The sequence below is a fragment of the Wyeomyia smithii genome, chromosome 1, assembly GCF_029784165.1.
Source record: "Wyeomyia smithii strain HCP4-BCI-WySm-NY-G18 chromosome 1, ASM2978416v1, whole genome shotgun sequence".
In the NCBI taxonomy this organism is placed as follows: Eukaryota; Metazoa; Arthropoda; class Insecta; order Diptera; family Culicidae; genus Wyeomyia; species Wyeomyia smithii.
Window position 1 is genome coordinate 109974735 of NC_073694.1, and position 18438 is coordinate 109993172.

Here is an 18438-nt window from a genome sequence, read left to right on the forward strand (position 1 = left end):
ACACAAACGATAAATATTCGAATGTGGGGGGGGGTCAAGTAGTTGCTATTAAATTTTAAAAACAATTTTTCAAACTAAAATGGATCAAAATAAAAAAAAAGGCAGTAATACTAATACTAATAACAATAGTAATAATAATAATAATAATAATAATAATTGTAGTAATAATAATAATAATAACAATAGTAATAATAATTATAATAATAACAATAATAATAATACTATTAATAATAATGATAAAAATTCTAAAGTGAATACTTCACCGAACGTCTAAGTCACGACCTCACGGCTGATAGAAGGATTAATCGAGCGTCTCCGCAGAACAAACAATGACGATCCAGCTTCGTGTTGTGACACAGTGGCCGTATCCTACACGCGACCTTGTAGATGCCACTTGTAGTTGACTTCCACTCGCTCGATCGTATGGTGGTCCGTGCTGCTAGCGGGGTAACAGCGGTGCGGGAGAATTATTCTTGCTGATATATCAGCTGCGTATCGGATCACTGGCGGGGTAGCCTGCCCCTACCAGTGTGCAGAAGATGTTTCTGCCGATAAACTACCGGCTATTGTTATCGTGCAGCACAAGAACTAATCGACAAAAAAAAACACCCGTACGATAACTCGTGTATTGTTATTTTGCAAACTCAAACGGAGATGAACAATTTGCGTCCAATCGAGACGAAAGCAAAACAACGAATGAATTGATTTTATCAGATTATGAAGAAAATAAATAATTGCGATTACATAAAAATAAAAACAATCCATCTCAAAAATATTATATGCAGGCGGCATTCTTCAAATTGATTCCAGTTGCATAGCAGTTCAAAAATTGTTCGTATTCACTGATGTAACGTAAGAAAACGTTGCATCAATTCTTTTGTTAAAAGTTATAGTAAACGATAAAAGCTTTATTTTCTTGGATTTGTGATAAACTGGTTGCGCAATTTCAAATTTTGCTCCTGTAAATGAAAATTTTCAGTCTACAGTTCAGTCTACAATTTCAACAAAATGTAAGCCCGAAGTTGCTGTATTTAAAACTTATATTGTATTCAATAACCATCATAAAGAAGCTCTCTCACAATTTATTTTTTCAGTATTTTGTAAATTTATTTGGAATCCAGTTTTTTCCAGTTTTTTCCGTAGCATTCTACCAGTTCAAATTAAATTTTTATTGGCAACTCTGATCGTCGCTAATATCGACTAGCTGTCTTCTTTCGCATATCGTGATTTTATGACTTTCTTGGCATTCTGATTTAATGCCCAAAATTTCGACTTCATTGATGAATACGTTTTTGTAAAGTATTTTGGCTGTATAATTGGAGAGGGGTAGCGGGTAGATGTTGACTTTTCTATATGATGTGGTGAGCAATTGTGGGATGTTTACGCTGATGATTATTGATAATCGCTTGTAGATGACGCTGGTGGTGAGATAGTTGCTAGCATCTTCTATGTTGTTAATTTCTAGACCTTGCTTTCTAATTTCTTGTGCTATGTTTTCTATTTCTTTTGTAGTAAATATAAATTTGCTAATAACGTTTAATTTTGCCATCATTATTGCATATTCTATTGATTTGAGCGCCTCTAGGAAAGTGTTCATCTGCATGATTATTGACAATTTTTGATATTCTGGTATAATGTAGTCGTCTTTCCTTAGAACATTATGCAAAATGTTTTGTTGGTTCTTGATTTCATTGTTAATTAAATTGAGTCTATTTTCGAATTTAGTATTGATCCTATGGCATACGCCCTTTTCGAAAGCTTCCATACGTAACTTCGGTTACGTTAGACGTGAACGATATAAAGAATAAACTGTCAGCTAGTCTGACATAGTGATCGGAAATATCGCCCAAAACGGACATCGATAACAATCGATAATTCCGGGGTTTTGCATGGTTGAGATAAAAAGACGAGTAAGTTCAGCAGCACGAGTAAGTTATTCTAAAACTAACAAATAGATTTTATCAGATTATGAAGAAAAGAAATAATTGCGATTACATAAAAATAAAAACAATCCATCACAAATATATTATATGCAGGCGGCATTCTTCAAATTGATTCCAGTTGCATAGCAGTTCAAAAATTGTTCGTATTCACTGATGTAACGTAAGAAAACGTTGCATCAATTCTTTTGTTAAAAGTTATAGTAAACGATAAACAGCTTTATTTTCTTGAATTTGTGATAAACTGGTTCCGCAATTTAAAATTTTGCTCCTGTAAATGAAAATTTTCAGTCTACAGTTCAGTCTACAATTTCAACAAAATGTAAGCCCGAAGTTGCTGTATTTAAAACTTATATTGTATTCAATAACCATCATAAAGAAGCTCTCTCACAATTTATTTTTTCAGTATTTTGTAAATTTATTTGGAATCCAGTTTTTTACAGTTTTTTCTTCAGCATTCTACCAGTTCAAATTAAATTTTTATTGGCAACTCTGATCGTCGCTGATATCGACTAGCTGTCTTCTTTCGCATATCGTGATTTTATGACTTTCTTGGCATTCTGATTTAATGCCCAAAATTTCGACTTCATTGATGAATACGTTTTTGTAAAGTATTTTGGCTGTATGATTGGAGAGGGGTAGCGGGTAGATGTTGACTTTTCTATATGATGTGGTGAGCAATTGTGGGATGTTCACGCTGATGATTATTGTTGATCGCTTGTAGATGACGCTGGTGGTGAGATAGTTGCTAGCATCTTCTATGTTGTTAATTTCTAGACCTTGCTTTCTAATTTCTTGTGCTATGTTTTCTATTTCTTTTGTAGTAAATATAAATATGCTAATAACGTTTAATTTTGCCATCATTATTGCATATACTATTGATTTGAGCGCCTCTAGGAAAGTGTTCATCTGCATGATTATTGACAATTTTTGATATTCTGATATAATGTAGTCGTCTTTTCTTAGAACATTATGCAAAATGTTTTGTTGGTTCTTGATTTCATTGTTAATTAAATTGAGTCTATTTTCGAATTTAGTATTGATCCTATGGCATACGCCCTTTTCGAAAGCTTCCATACGTAACTTCGGTTACGTTAGACGTGAACGATATAAAGAATAAACTGTCAGCTAGTCTGACATAGTGATGGGAAATATCGCCCAAAACGGACATCCATAACAATCGATAATTCCGGGGTTTTTATCGATATTATCGATAAGTATCGATAATATGACAGCTAACGTTTGCGGTAAAAAAAAATTTTTTTCAGATGGCGATGAAAAAAAAAGCTATTTCAGATGGTGATGAAAAAAACTATGCCAGATAATTGAGTTGGATAAATTTCCCATGGAAGGTCATCATGTTACCTTCCTCACAAAAAAAAATATTACGTCCTTGTGTGCAGCCTTCCGGCAGTTAACCGGACCATTCGCCATGGCGGACGAAAACATGCGTGTAGCCATGTTTTTAAGCTCTTTCTTCGTTTTTTTATCAATTCATCCTCTGTTTTCGCGACAAAATTGTTGGAATAGGTCTTGCGCTTCAAGTTTGTCCAGAAATTCTCGATGGGAAGCAGGTGGGGGACATTGGGCGGATTCGCCGACTTCGGTACCACATCGATATTCAGCCGCTCCATCTCCTCCAACGATCGCCGGCGTCAAATCTGGCCAGAACACCGTGTCTTCGCGCTTATGGTGTTTCTTGATGAACGTCGCAACTTCTGTCAGGCACTTCGTACTATAAATTTCTCCGTTCACGGCCAGCCCGGAGCGAAAGAAGAGCAACTTTAACATCCCTTTCTCGCTGATTGTCAGCCACAGCCGCACCTTCTTTGGGAACTTGGACTGTGAAATAAACTTTACTTCGGTGCTTACTTCCTTCGTGGGAGAGGTAAAATACGAAGAGCCCTGCTAGCCGTTGCCATCCAGGGTGAGATAGGTCTAGTCGTCCAATACCACTGCCGCGTCGCGATTCGCCGGGAAAATCGACTTTACCATCTTATTCAACCGCTGTCGCTGCGTCATTGTCTGCAGCTCCGAGACCAGTGGACGGGACTGCCGCTTCCTGCATGTATGTCTATGTTCTCTATATGCTTTTTCACTGTTTTAGAGCATACACCAACCTCTCGGCCAAGTGCACGCAGCGATTTAGCCACTTTTCCCTCGGTCTTCCTCTTCAGCACCCTTTGAAGCTTCTTGTCGCGCTGGGTCGTTGGTCGTCCGGAACCGGGCTTTCTTTCGATGCTCTGATCGTTGTCCAATAGTGTCAAGATGTTGTAGATGCCAGAACCGGCATACCCGGCGTCCACAAAGTGCAGCACGATGTCCGTTTTTGACGTGGCGGGGTACCGTTCTTTGAACGCGCACACTTCTGAACGGAGTAGCTTGACTTTTTTCGCCATCACAGTTAGAGATTGACTGATAGAGCTGTCAAATTTCTTTTGCTAACTCATGGGTTACTATGATTGATGATGCATGAGTAGTTTCGTCAGTGCGATTAAAGGTAAACCCATGAAAAATCGGCAATTTTTGTCCATTTTTTTACCGCAAACGTTATTCGACAAATGCAATTTTGCTATATAAATTTGTTAAAAACAGAGACAGAGATGGCCCAAACAGAATGGATACGTTTGCGTTGCGTTGTCGTCAATGTGACAGTAAATGTATGCTAACTGTCAAATTGCCGCAAACGCAGCCGCAACGTATCCATTGTGTTAAGGCCTTGAATGACAAATTTTACGATACTGCGAATCAAAATTCAAACAACCGGACGATAATAGTTTGTTTTGGAAAGTCTTCGGGTTTTACGCCGGGAGTGCTTTCTACGGAGTAGTTTCAAACCGAAGTTCATTTTGCAGGTTGTATAATTAGGGAAATAATTGAAGCAGGCAAAATTCTATCAATTTTTAAATGGCCAAAACTTCACGAAAAATGAATCAATTCTGACAAAACAGGTTTCATTTTACTGTAAAACTGTCCTAGTTTCCTAGTATTACTTGAGAACTAGACGTGACCAAGGATCACTGGAAATGTTTCGGATTTCCGGAGTGTGCGCCAAAGTGTACAGAGCGTTGCAAATCGAGCGAGAAGTAAAACCTTTCTTCTCCTTTCTGCTTGAGAACGAACCATATGTTACGCTTCTCGAGTCTTTTGTACACACGCTTTGGAGATACTCTTTCTTCTTCATGCATTCCCTTCAGTAGCAGCAAGCACGCACCGACACGAACAAACTCTTTCGTATTGCTACTCAGCTACCGTAAAAGAGTACGTGAGTAGGAGTACTCGACTAAAATTGCTCGACTAGGAGTGCTTGAAAAACTGTGCTCGGAAACGAAAATGCTTTCTTCCCGGTTTAGCTTCATGCACGGACAGTGGGGTACCGTGTAGGGTATCGGACTGCTTCGGTAAGTTTTTTACAGCAGTCTAATGCAAAACCACCCGAAGCGAACCGCTGCCGAAGTAGTCCGATACCCTATCATTTTTTTCCCTATGCAACCATCGCAAAGCATCTTGAAACAATTGTCTTCGGGTAGTAGTTCTCGCGAGTTGGGCAATAGGTACACACGAGTACACATGAGGAGAGTAGACGGGAGTGTGTGCATATGATCTCGGGAGTAAATGCAAGCAAGAAAGAACGAGAAATAGCTTGAATAGAGAATTCTCTACTGTGTGAAAGCGGCATCACCGAGAACCTCACATGAGGTGTTGCATGCCGCTTACGAGCGAGACTAACAACACTGAGTGTACATTTTTGCAACGCGTAGAACTTTTTCTGACATTCTGTTTCACTTAGGTTTATATGTTGTCAATAAATCAGAATTTATTTCGAGTTCATTGGTAGCCAAAGATTGAAAATTCGCCAAGGAATCACCGAGGTATTTATCAAGTATGGGTGTTGATTTTGGCGGTTTTTTCCCTGTTGGGTACTAATTTTCTTTGAGCTTGCAGCACTCTAGCAGAATTCAATCGAACATTGTGGGTGTGTAGGTCTTGTTAAACCAAGCAGCTTTGCAAACTTGCGTTTGAAAATTTATCTGGATTAACATTTAAAAAGGTCAGATTATTTTCACGCGGATTTTCTCTAAAAGGTTATTTATGCAGATTTTCAAATTAACGTCGTTTTTTACGCGAATTTTTGAATTAAAGCAGTTTATCAAGCGGATTTCTGAATTAACATGGTTTTTTCACGAGGCATGTATCCCCCGCGTAAGAAAACCCAGCTGTATTTGAACCTTTTCAATTAATCAATATATTTTAGTAAAAAATATCTGAACTTTCCTTCAAATATATAAAAAATTGAGTTAAAGATCCTACTCTGAAAAAAATATAATTTTAAAAACAAAAAATGATTTAAGAAAATATCGGTGATCTCAGATTTTTTTAAATGAAGTATTTTAGATAGACAATTTCGTTGCCTAAAACGTTCTATGTGTTGCAAACATGTACACTTTGACACACACTCTTGAAATCCGAAACATTTTCGGTGTAGGTTGGTCACACCCAGAGTCTATGTTTATAATAAGAGTCCCGCAAAGATGAAACCAAAAGAACCAAAAGAACCAAATCAGTGTCAAACGAGAATACCAATCGAGCAATGTAAATAAACAAGGTGATAATGTTAGGAGTGGATGAAAAGTGTTGTAATTGAGCGTAATAAAGAATATGTGTTTTTCCGAAGTTTCACTTCCACATTTCAATCCAACATTAAACCTGTACACTGGTTCACTCAAATTTAACAAAACATTACCGGTGTAATCTTTCAAAACTGTGTACCTTGTGAAGAATTTCAAAAAATGATATTCGCTTATGCATGGTGAAAAACAGAACTATATAGTCTTTGGCAACAAACGGCATAGAAACTGTGTTGCCGAAACGATAGATTTTCTCTTCGCGCGACTCTATATACACATAGACTCTGGTCACACCAAGTTCCCAAGTAATACTAATATAATACTGTTTTCTAGTGAAATGAAACCGGTTATCAAAATTGATTCATTTTTCGTAAAGTTCTGGTCATTTAATATTCGAGAGAATTTTATTTATCTCAATTATTTTGTCTACCCCAGGATATTTTTTTTTCGCAACAATTTCGTTGATTTGGATTTTTAGTGGAACTAAAAATTGTTTGTTGGGTAACAGATACTTTAAACTTAAACAGTTCCAAGTTAAACTAAACAATTACCAGAGAATTACCAATAGACTGCCGCTATGCATGTCCATCAGATTATAAGAGTTGGCAAGCCAAAGAAAATGCATTTTATTACAATTTACAAAATTTGCTTTTCATTGCTTTTTATGAGATGGTGCAAAAAGTTTGGATATTTTTTCAAAGTTCTCCAGTACTAAGTTGTCGATTTCATCTGTTCTTAGGAAACTAAAATCTATAAATACCTTATTAGTTACCATTATTTCTCAGAAACTCAGTGACACCCGGGGCTAAAGGTTCGCCCGCACCACCCCCAACAATGCTAAATCTTGTCGAATAGCAGCACCCAACAAATACCTAGCGGCAGAAGCAACTCTTGGGGTAGGGTATGTGAGGTCTCCTTCTTTTGAGTCTCCTCCAGTAACCAGCCGCAATGACTTGTGCTTACCCTTATAATCTCGATAATTATCGCTAAGGTCGAAAAATTAACGATAATATCGATGACCATCATTTATCGATATTATCGATAAGTATCGATAAGTTTCCCATCACTAGTCTGACATTCGAACGTTGATTCTTGAACTGTGAAGACTGTTTCTTTTTGATAGTGCTAAAGTGATCCGAACGATACCTTCTTATTTGCTACTGGACTTGGGACGCTTTCTTCACTTAGGAGTTTCCTGGCATTTTACTGGCGATAGTTAGGTGAGTCCGCTTAGCGCCTGGGGTTTAGGAAAACCCCTATTTACACAGGCCAATTGGTCAGTCTGACGAACAGTTAGTTCGTCAAATCTCTCAAAATTATTGAGAGATTAGTTATAAAAACTGGCGACGAGGTTAAAACTTTCGAAGGTAAAATTGTTTGCTGACTTCCAGCAGAAATTTATTTCAATTTGCGTGCTAGGCTAAGTGTTTAAACAGAAGAAAAACTAAAATCAAATTAAGTGCAGTGAAAAATCTGACGGCCTTAATTGCCGTAGTGAGTGATTTTTTTATCTTCGTTAACGGCCTTAATTGCCGTTGGTAAAGCATTTCGTTCGTAGATAATCGCTTTTGATAGCCATTGTAAAAATTTAACACGCGGTTAAATTTGCTGGGGCCATTTTGTTTTCTCTTTGTTCGTTTTTCGCTGTAAAACATCGAATAGGGTAAAAGCGGCATTTGTGTGCCACCTATTCAAGTTTCGTAACAAATGGAAATTTTTGTTTCGCATTAAATAAAAGAAATACTTTCATATTTAAATTGAGTTTCAGCGAAATGATTTTCTTTTGAATTTTTGCTAATTTTTTTTAACCTTTGGTGATATAGGAGCATCCATTGTTGAGACCGGACAAAAGGGAACAAATTTCGGAACAAAAGGACAGTGGATAAAGGATTTAAAGGACACCGGAGATAACCACAAAGAATTCAAAGGACTTATTTTGCCATTACTGTGGCAATAGGAGGGCTAACAAAGGACAAAGTATTGAAAGGACTTATAGAGTCAAGGCGACAAAGGTCGACCTATAAAAGGAAATAAATTTCAATTAAAGCCCAGGACCGATTCGGTAAGTCGATCTGTTTTCCAAATTTAAATTATATTTGTGATATATTATATATATATATATATATATATATATATATATATATATATATATATATATATATATATATATATATATATATATATATATATATATATATATATATATATATATATATATATATATATATATATATATATATATATATATTTGTATATACATACTTATATTTAAAATATATTTCTTGGGGAACATCCTGGGACTAATTTCGGTTTTTCTCTCCTTTTCGTTTAATTTAAATAAAATATAGAACGGCATGGCTCAAATGAGCATGGCCTCTTTAATAGAACCCTACAGGAAGGGAACATCATTCTCTGACTGGGTTGATCGTTTGGAATATTGTTTTCTAGCTAACGATATAAACGAAGAGAGTAGAAAAGCTCATTTTATTACACTTAGTGGTCCTTTTGTGTACGCCGAATTAAAATTGTTATTTCCACTTGATAATTTAAATACCATTCTCTATGGGGATATGATTAAAAAGCTTAAATCGAGATTTGATAAAACGCCTTCCGGGTTGGTGCAACGTGTGAGATTTTCCCAAAGGGTACAGCACCCAGATGAAACTTTGGAAGATTATGTATTGGCTATTAAACTCCAAGCAGAGTTCTGTTCCTTTGGAACTTTCAAAGACCAGGCTATTAGGGACAGGATTATTTCCGGTATTGGCGACATTCATTTACAACAAAAATTATTAAACGAGGACGAAGAATTAGGCGCGGAGGCAACTGAAAAGCTCATTATCACTTGGGAGATGGCGAAATCTAATGCCAAATCGTTGGGTATCGGTAGAGATACCAGAATATCTTCGTTTGCTGATACTAACTTGAACAGTCCTACAGTGCAAAAGATTTTCAAAACTTATGAGGCAGCAAATGGGTCCAATCAATCCCCTAGTTACCCTAGAGGGCCAGTGAGGTCAAGGTTAGGTTACAAGCCATATTTCAGGAATGAGCAAAATAAAGACAGAAAATATAACAACATTAAACCAGCCGAATGGCGTAAGGGGCAGTTGGCTCAAAAACATAAGATGCAAAATATAATTTGTGACTTTTGCGGCGTTAGGGGTCACATCAAAAAGAAGTGTTTTAAGCTGAAAAATATTATGCGAGGCTCAAAGTTCGTGGACGATTGGAAAAAGCCAGGCCCGAGTCAGAGTAAAAATATTGAGGAGATCTTCAGCCAGCTAAGGACAAATGATTCGGACAGCGATGACGACAAAGGTGATCTAACATGCATGCTAGTTTATAATATTAATAAAATTAACAGCCCCTGTTTAGTAAAAGTCTTTATAGAGGGAAAACCCATTCAAATGGAAATCGATTGTGGGTCATCGGTGACTGTCATGAGTAAAGACTCATACAGTTCATTTTTTAAAATGCCTCTGAGGATTTCAGAAAAGAAATTAGCGGTCGTCAATGGGGACAAATTGAAAATCTTGGGAGAGACAAATGTTTTAATTACATATGGTAATAAACAAGCTACTATAACCTTAGTTGTATTAGATAGTAAACACAATTTTATTCCACTTCTGGGGCGTGATGGTTTGGATTTGTTTTTCAGTAATTGGAGAAATTTTTTCACAGGTTCGTCACAAATAAACAATATAAACGAGAGACAAAGTACTAAAGTGGTACAAGAAATTAAGCATAAATTTGCTACTGTTTTTATTAAAGATTTCTCTTCACCAATAAAAAATTTTGAAGCAGATTTGGTATTGAAAAATGACACACCTATATTTAAAAAGGCATACAATGTACCTTATCGGTTGAGGGAAAAAGTCTTAACTTATTTAGATAAACTGGAAGCAGAAAAGGTTATAAGTCCAATCAAAACCAGTGAGTGGGCGTCTCCTATCGTAATCGTTATGAAGAAAAATAACGATATTAGATTGGTAATAGACTGCAAAGTCTCTACTAATAAGAGTCTTATTCCAAACACTTATCCTTTACCTGTTGCTCAGGATTTATTTGCCGGATTGGCAGGATGCAGTGTTTTTTGTGCACTGGATCTTGAGGGAGCTTATACACAATTGTCTTTGTCTGAAAAATCTAGGAAATTTGTGGTAATAAATACAATCAAAGGATTGTATACATATAATAGATTACCACAGGGAGCTTCTTCAAGTGCATCCATTTTCCAACAGGTAATGGATCAAGTTTTACATGGGATTGAAAATGTTTCCTGTTATTTAGACGATGTCCTTGTAACAGGAAAAAATTTGCAGGATTGTTCAGAAAAATTGGAGATTGTTTTATCAAGACTATTAGAAGCAAATATAAAAGTAAACTGGGAGAAATGCAAATTTTTCGTTTCTGAGCTACCTTACTTGGGGCACATTTTAAGGAAAGACGGGTTACTACCTTGTCCTAATAAAATAAAGACAGTAAGAGAAGCGAAGGCGCCTACAAATGTAACAGAACTGAAATCATTTCTGGGACTTATAAATTATTACCACAAGTTTATACCACACCACATCACCCTCCATCAGTTCATCAATTTCGTTAGTACGTTTTAGACCTACATTAGTAGGTTTGTTTCCTGCATTAGTAGGGCTTGATAATTTCTCATCTTGTGGAGGGGAAGGTGACGACAACTGTCGTTTATAATGTTTTTTGGGATTAATTAAATCAAGCAAGGTTTTTGGAGAGTAATTGAAAATTTTTTCAGACGGAAAGCCACCGTCGTTTGTCAAACAAGTGTTTCTATAAGTAAATAGAAATAAATTTATTTGGTCCTCCCAATTTAACTCTTTCGTTTAAGGCCCCGTTAAGAACTTTTTCAAAACTTCCTTCACCGTTCTTACCAACCTCTCCGCCTGCCCGTTACTTGACGGGTTGTATGGCGGGCTTTTGAGCACTTTGATCCCTTGCCTTTCCAAAAAATTAACAAAATTATAAGAGTTAAAAGGAGGTCCTTCGTCAGATACCAGAACATCTGGTAAACCAAATCTAGCGAAAAAAGAAACTAATTTTCTTAAAACTGTTTTTGATTCTGTACCATTATTTATATTTTCAACCTCAATCCATTTGGAAAAGCTATCTACTATCAATAGATATGTACGTTGCTCAAAATAAAAAAAATCAATATGTATCCTACTAAAAGGTTTTATAGTAGGAGTCCATTTGGATTCTATGTTTGGATTTGGCTTTATTGCCATACTACTGCAAATATCACAGTTTGTAACGTGTCTCTCTATATCTGAATTGATTCCATACCAAAATACAGTGCGCATAGCCAGCTGTTTCATCTTTACCATCCCAATATGGTTGGCATGTAATAAATTGAGTATTCCACTTTGCATGAGTTGTGGTATAACAACCCTATTTTTATACAATAAGCACTCGTCAACTAATTCTAAATCTTGCTGATTAGAAAAAACGTTGACGAAGCGTTTGTCTATTTTCCTTGGCCAACCATCTTTAATATTTTAATAATTTCCATTAGGAATTCATCGTCTCTAGTCATTTTGGCTATTTGCACTGAGTGAATAGGAAGTTCACTACTGAAATTTATACTCCTGATCAATTCTTCATCTAAATTTTTAGGCACCGCTTCCCAAATGGGAAACGCTGACTTTTGTTCACGTTTTCCCTTAGCGGAAGCGGTGCCTAAAAATTTAGATGAAGAATTGATCAGGAGTATAAATTTCAGTAGGGAACTTCCTATTGACTCAGTGCAAATAGCCAAAATGACTAGAGACGATGAATTCCTAATGGAAATTATTAAATATATTAAAGATGGTTGGCCAAGGAAAATAGACAAACGCTTCGTCAACGTTTTTTCTAATCAGCAAGATATAGAATTAGTTGACGAGTGCTTATTGTATAAAAATAGGGTTGTTATACCACAACTCATGCAAAGTGGAATACTCAATTTATTACATGCCAACCATATTGGGATGGTAAAGATGAAACAGCTGGCTATGCGCACTGTATTTTGGTATGGAATCAATTCAGATATAGAGAGACACGTTACAAACTGTGATATTTGCAGTAGTATGGCAATAAAGCCAAATCCAAACATAGAATCTAAATGGACTCCTACTATAAAACCTTTTAGTAGGATACATATTGATTTTTTTTATTTTGAGCAACGTACATATCTATTGATAGTAGATAGCTTTTCCAAATGGATTGAGGTTGAAAATATGAATAATGGTACAGAATCAAAAACAGTTTTAAGAAAATTAGTTGCTTTTTTCGCTAGATTTGGTTTACCAGATGTTCTGGTATCTGACGGAGGACCCCCTTTTAACTCTTATAATTTTGTTAATTTTTTGGAAAGGCAAGAGATCAAAGTGCTCAAAAGCCCGCCATACAACCCGTCAAGTAACGGGCGGGCGGAGAGGTTGGTAAGAACGGTGAAGGAAGTTTTGAAAAAGTTCTTAATGGAGCCTTCAACGAAAGAGTTAAATTGGGAGGACCAAATAAATTTATTTCTATTTACTTATAGAAACACTTGTTTGACAAACGACGGTGGCTTTCCGTCTGAAAAAAATTTCAATTACTCTCAAAAAACCTTGCTTGATTTAATTAATCCCAAAAAACGTTATAAACGACAGTTGTCGTCACCTTCCCCTCCACAAGATGAGAAATTATCAAGCCATACTAATGTAGGAAACAAACCTACTAATGTAGGTCTAAAACGTACTAACGAAATTGATGAACTGATGGAGGGTGATGTGGTGTGGTATAAAAACCACAACCCTCGTAATCATATGCGTTGGCTCAAAGCTAATTTCTTGAAACGATTTTCTAAAAATACCTTTCAGATATTGATTGGAAACGTGCCGGTTATGGCCCATCGAAGACAAATAAGAGTGGTTGACAGGAAACCAGAGGGACCGAAATTGATTCCGCTCTGGAATCCGTTCGAAGGGACGGAAAGCTCGAGACGACAAGATAGCATGGAAGGAGAAGAGGACTGTAGAGGTTTTCCGGAGAACAATTTGCCTAATCGAGGCAGAAAGAGAAAGCTTCCGATGGAATCATCGGAGATCGTACTTAGGCGTTCGAATAGAGTGAAAAGAGTAAAAAGAGATGAAAAATATGTTTATACTTAGTTTTAAACTTTTCGAATTTGGACTTCAAGCAAGTCAATAATAAACCTTGTAAATATCGAGTAATTATATTGTATAAACCATTTTGTTAATTAGGTTTAGGTTTGGTTTTAAGAAAACAACTATTTAAAAGGGAAGTGCTATGGCATACGCCCTTTTCGAAAGCTTCCATGGTAACGTTTGTTACGTCGGAAGTTTATAGCACCGTCTAAACGTAACTTCGGTAACGTTAGACGTGAACGATATAAAGAATAAACTGTCAGCTAGTCTGACATTCGAACGTTGATTCTTGAACTGTGAAGACTGTTTCTTTTTGATAGTGCTTAAGTGATCCGAACGATACCTTCTAATTTGCTACTGGACTTGGGACGCTTTCTTCACTTAGGAGTTTCCTGGCATTTTACTGGCGATAGTTAGGTGAGTCCGCTTAGCGCCTGGGGTTTAGGAAAACCCCTATTTACACAGGCCGATTGGTCAGTCTGACGAACAGTTAGTTCGTCAAATCTCTCAAAATTATTGAGAGATTAGTTATAAAAGATCCTAATCTGTCTGTTATTTTGTTTTATCAGCGAGTTTCCTGCTGGTCTAAGCTCCTTCAAGTTATTCTCGATTAGATTCATATCTTCTGCGTCAAGATTACCGGTAACGAATTTGATGGCACTTCCTAGTAGATTAATCGCACGTTTATTTCTATTTGTGTTGATGTGTATTGAGTTAAAGAATGATTCGATTTCCTTTAGTTTTATCCTGATAACGTCTGAAAAGTCACTGGATGAATTAGCTAGCTGACTAGCTGACTTGTTACATTTTCTATAATTGATACTGAGATTTCAATTTGTTGGAAATCAATGATGTGTAAGATTCTATCGTAGCCGGCAATTATTCTTCTCCCCCCCCCCCCCTTTGTGAAAGCAACGCTCCTGCGTTGTTACTGATGTCGTGGATTTGTATGGATTGAGGATGGGATGGTGATGAATATTGTAAAGATGCATAGTGTATGTAGCATGTGGATTTTCATCTTGGTTTCGGTTTCTGCTGGTTTGTTTCCTAAAAAGAGAAATTTATTAGTTTTTGTTTCGATAAGTGTGAATTGTGTATTGTTCCAAGTGAAGCGATCTAAATTCTCTATATATTGTCCTTATGAACTTGTTTGCCGGACTCATTCACCAGTGTTCTTCCATTATCTTGGACTACTGTACTTTGTACATATTTCGGTTCGGTTTTCTTTTTTATACCTTGAACTTTGTTATATGTAGTTTCGTCTAATGGGAAAGCTGGTGTTGGTTCTCGTGATTTATTATGGTAATCTAGGTTATGCTTTTTCGACTTATCGATGGCCAGAATGATTTCGTCGTATACCTTATTTCGATTTTAAATCATGAGGTCAATATTTAGAGGTCTTTCTTGCTCATCTTTTAGACCGTAGAAAGCTTCTCTTGGTTTCATGTTTATTGCGGAGTGAATGATGTTATTATATTGTGTACAAGCTATATTAAAATTTCCTTCAGACTCAACTCTTCGTAATTCACTTTCATACAGCGGAAGATTTCTGCTATAGTAGAATGGAATCTTTCGACCGTTCCATTACTTTCACTGTGATTTGGTGGAGTGAAAAATATTTCTATATTAAGATCGTGAAGAAGCCCCAGTATTTCTATTGATCGTAAAGCTGGTTCGTTATCACATACTATTTGACGTGGTGTGCCGTACATTTTGAAGAATTTTGTGAGTCCCTTTCTGATATCGCAAATATTTCTAGATTTTATGTGTAATAAGGTGTCAAATCTTGAGAACTAATCTATTACTGAGAGAAAAACTATTCTTTCTGCGATGAAAATGTCTATGTGGGTTATGTCTAGGGGTCTGTTTGGGTTTGGAGTATCGCCTAACGTTAGCGTGTAAGGGTGTCGATCATATTTATTTTTGTTGCAAACTCGGCATAGTTTAACGTGCTTTCTAATTTTAGGTTATTTTTGGAAAGAAAAACCTTTTGGCTATTCGTTGATTATTTTCCCAGATACCTCTATAGGAGCGGTCATGTGTTTGTTCGATGATGGCGAGTACGGTCTAATAAAAAATTTTAAAATTTAAATTCAAATCAATGATCTTTAATGTATATATATATATATATATATATATATATATATATATATATATATATATATATATATATATATATATATATATATATATATATATATATATATATATATATATATATATATATATATATATATATATATATATATATATATATATATATATATATATATATATATATATATATATATATATATATATATATATATATATATATTATCGCGAGCGTGCGACGCCACCATGCCTAGGACCCGCCAACCTATGAATGGTAAGTCACCGGTATACTGGTGGACCGACGCGATAGCGGACCTCCGTAGCGCGTGCCTCCGTGCAAGACGGATGTTGCAACGTGCACGTACCGATGCACAGAGGGTAGAGCGCCGTGTAGTATTCGGATCTGCAAGATCGGCGCTTAAAAGTGCGATAAAGGCGAGCAAAAGGGCCTGCTTCGATAGGCTATGCGCGAGTGCCAATACGAATCCGTGGGGCAACGCCTACAGAGTCGTAATGGCGAAGACCAAAGGCGTGTTGGCGCCTGCAGAGCGATCACCAGCGATGCTGGAGCGTATCATCGAGGGACTCTTTCCACGACACGAGCCAAATCCTTGGCCTCCGGTTGCTGAGTCTCACGTCCGACGTTCCAGTATCTCAGACACAGACCAGGGATGGTCGGCCAACCTGCCGGGCATCCAATCCGTGAGAGACGGCAGCCGTGCAGAGGTTGTAGAGGAGGTAAGGGTTACGAATGAGGAACTCATCGTGATCGCCAACTCCCTAAAGGTGAGCAAGGCACCGGGACCGGATGGAATCCCGAACTTGGCCATCAGGACGGCCATGAAAGTGGCCCCCGATCTATTTCGAGCAGTTATGCAGAAGTGCCTGGATGACTGCCTCTTTCCGGACAGGTGGAAGCGACAGAGATTGGTGCTGTTGCCGAAGGCTGGGAAACCGCCAGGGGACCCATCGGCATACAGACCTATCTGTCTGCTGGACACTACGGGCAAGGTGCTTGAGAGGATTATCCTCAACAGACTGGTGAAGTACACAGAGGGTGTAAACGGTCTGGCAAGTAACCAGTTCGGCTTCCGGAAAGGTAGATCCACGCTGGATGCTATTCTCTCTGTCACCAAGACGGCAGAGGTAGCACTCCAGCGTAAGAGTTGGGGCATTCGCTATTGCGCAATCGTCACGCTTGACGTGAAGAATGCATTCAATAGCGCCAGTTGGGACTCCATAGCGCTCGCGCTTAGGAGCATCCACGTACCGGTGTCGTTGTACAAGATTTTGGAAAATTATTTCCAGAATCGGGTACTAGTTTACAACACGGAGGAGGGTCAGAAGTGCGTCCCAATCACCGCAGGGGTACCGCAAGGTTCCATCCTGGGCCCGGTGTTGTGGAATGTCATGTATGACGGGGTGTTGAAACTAAAGTTCCCTGTAGGGGTTGTGATCGTCGGTTTCGCAGACGACATCACGCTAGAGGTCTACGGCGAGTCGATCGAAGAGGTCGAGTTGACGGCCGCGCACTGCATACGCAAGGTCGAAGACTGGATGCACTCTAGGAAACTGGAGTTAGCGCACCATAAAACGGAGGTTACGGTTGTGAACAACCGCAAATTAGAGCAACAGGCGGTGGTCAGAGTCGGTGACTGCACCATTACCTCAAGGCGTTCCTTGAAGCTCTTGGGGGTTATGGTCGACGATAAGCTCACATTTAAGAGTCACGTCGACTATGCCTGTAAGAGGGCTTCAACGACCGCTGCAGGACTATCTCGAATGATGTCCAATAGCTCAGCGGTATATGGCAGCAAGCGTAAACTTCTTGCCAGCGTGGTTTCGTCCATACTTAGGTATGGTGGGCCAGCGTGGTCCAAAGCGTTAGGTACCAACAGTCATCGTCGTAAACTGGAAAGTACCTACAGGCTCATGTGCCTGAGGGTTGTGAGCGCGTACCGTACAGTGTCATACGACGCAATCTGCGTCCTGTCCGGCATGATGCCTATCAGCATAGCCATTAAGGAGGACGTAGAATGCTTCGATCAACGTGACACAAGGGGTATACGAGGCACCAGAAGGTCATTCTCGATGATCAGATGGCAGCAGGAATGGTCCAATTCCGCAAAGGGTAGATGGACGCATCGACTTATTCCGGACGTATCCGGATGGGTCGGGAGGCGCCATGGAGAAGTTAACTTCCACTTGACACAGATTCTGTCAGGTCATGGTTGCTGCAGGCAGTATCTACACAGATTCAGGCATGCGGGGTCCCCCATGTGTCCCGAGTGCGCGGATGCGGAAGTAACTGCTGAAAAAAAAAAAAAAATATATATATATATATATATATATATATATATATATATATATATATATATATATATATATATATATATATATATATATATATATAAGGGTGGGACAAAAAATTAATGCTAGCTCCCATGCACTTTTCGTGTTCCTTATGGGTCCCATAACAACTGTGTAACTTTTCTAATCGATCGGTGAAACGCCCGATTTGCGCCCGATTTTTAAAATTTCGGTCTATATATATATATATATATATATATATATATATATATATATATATATATATATATATATATATATATATAT

The 18438-nt window shown here is 37.7% G+C and overlaps 2 protein-coding genes across 16 annotated transcripts in view; one reads left to right on the forward strand and one right to left on the reverse strand.

Annotated features, from left to right (window-relative positions):
• The window catches only part of LOC129734010 (myosin-10), a 540672-nt gene that overhangs the window by 202261 nt on the left and 319973 nt on the right, over positions 1 to 18438 (reverse strand). The window lies entirely within an intron of this gene.
• LOC129734011 (uncharacterized) lies at positions 1866 to 13964 on the forward strand. 2 transcript variants are annotated; one of them, XM_055695705.1, is made up of 4 exons: positions 1866 to 1910; positions 8392 to 8630; positions 8917 to 9889; positions 13441 to 13964. In XM_055695705.1, exons 3-4 carry the CDS (start codon positions 8923 to 8925, stop codon positions 13494 to 13496), a joined length of 1023 nt encoding a protein of 340 aa, XP_055551680.1. In that variant the 5' UTR covers positions 1866 to 1910; positions 8392 to 8630; positions 8917 to 8922; the 3' UTR covers positions 13497 to 13964. The 2 variants fall into 2 exon arrangements, 1 of the variants encoding a protein (XP_055551680.1); XR_008729761.1 differs by lacking the exon at positions 8917 to 9889.

What these genes read in the sequence shown, in the direction of transcription:
- LOC129734011 (XM_055695705.1), top strand. Translation starts at nt 8,923, where the DNA reads ATGGCTCAAATGAGCATGGCCTCTTTAATAGAACCCTACAGGAAGGGA. An exon ending in GGACAGCGATGACGACAAAG is followed by an intron (nt 9,890 to 13,440) that starts GTGATCTAACAT and finishes AATACCTTTCAG; the next exon opens with ATATTGATTGGAAACGTGCC.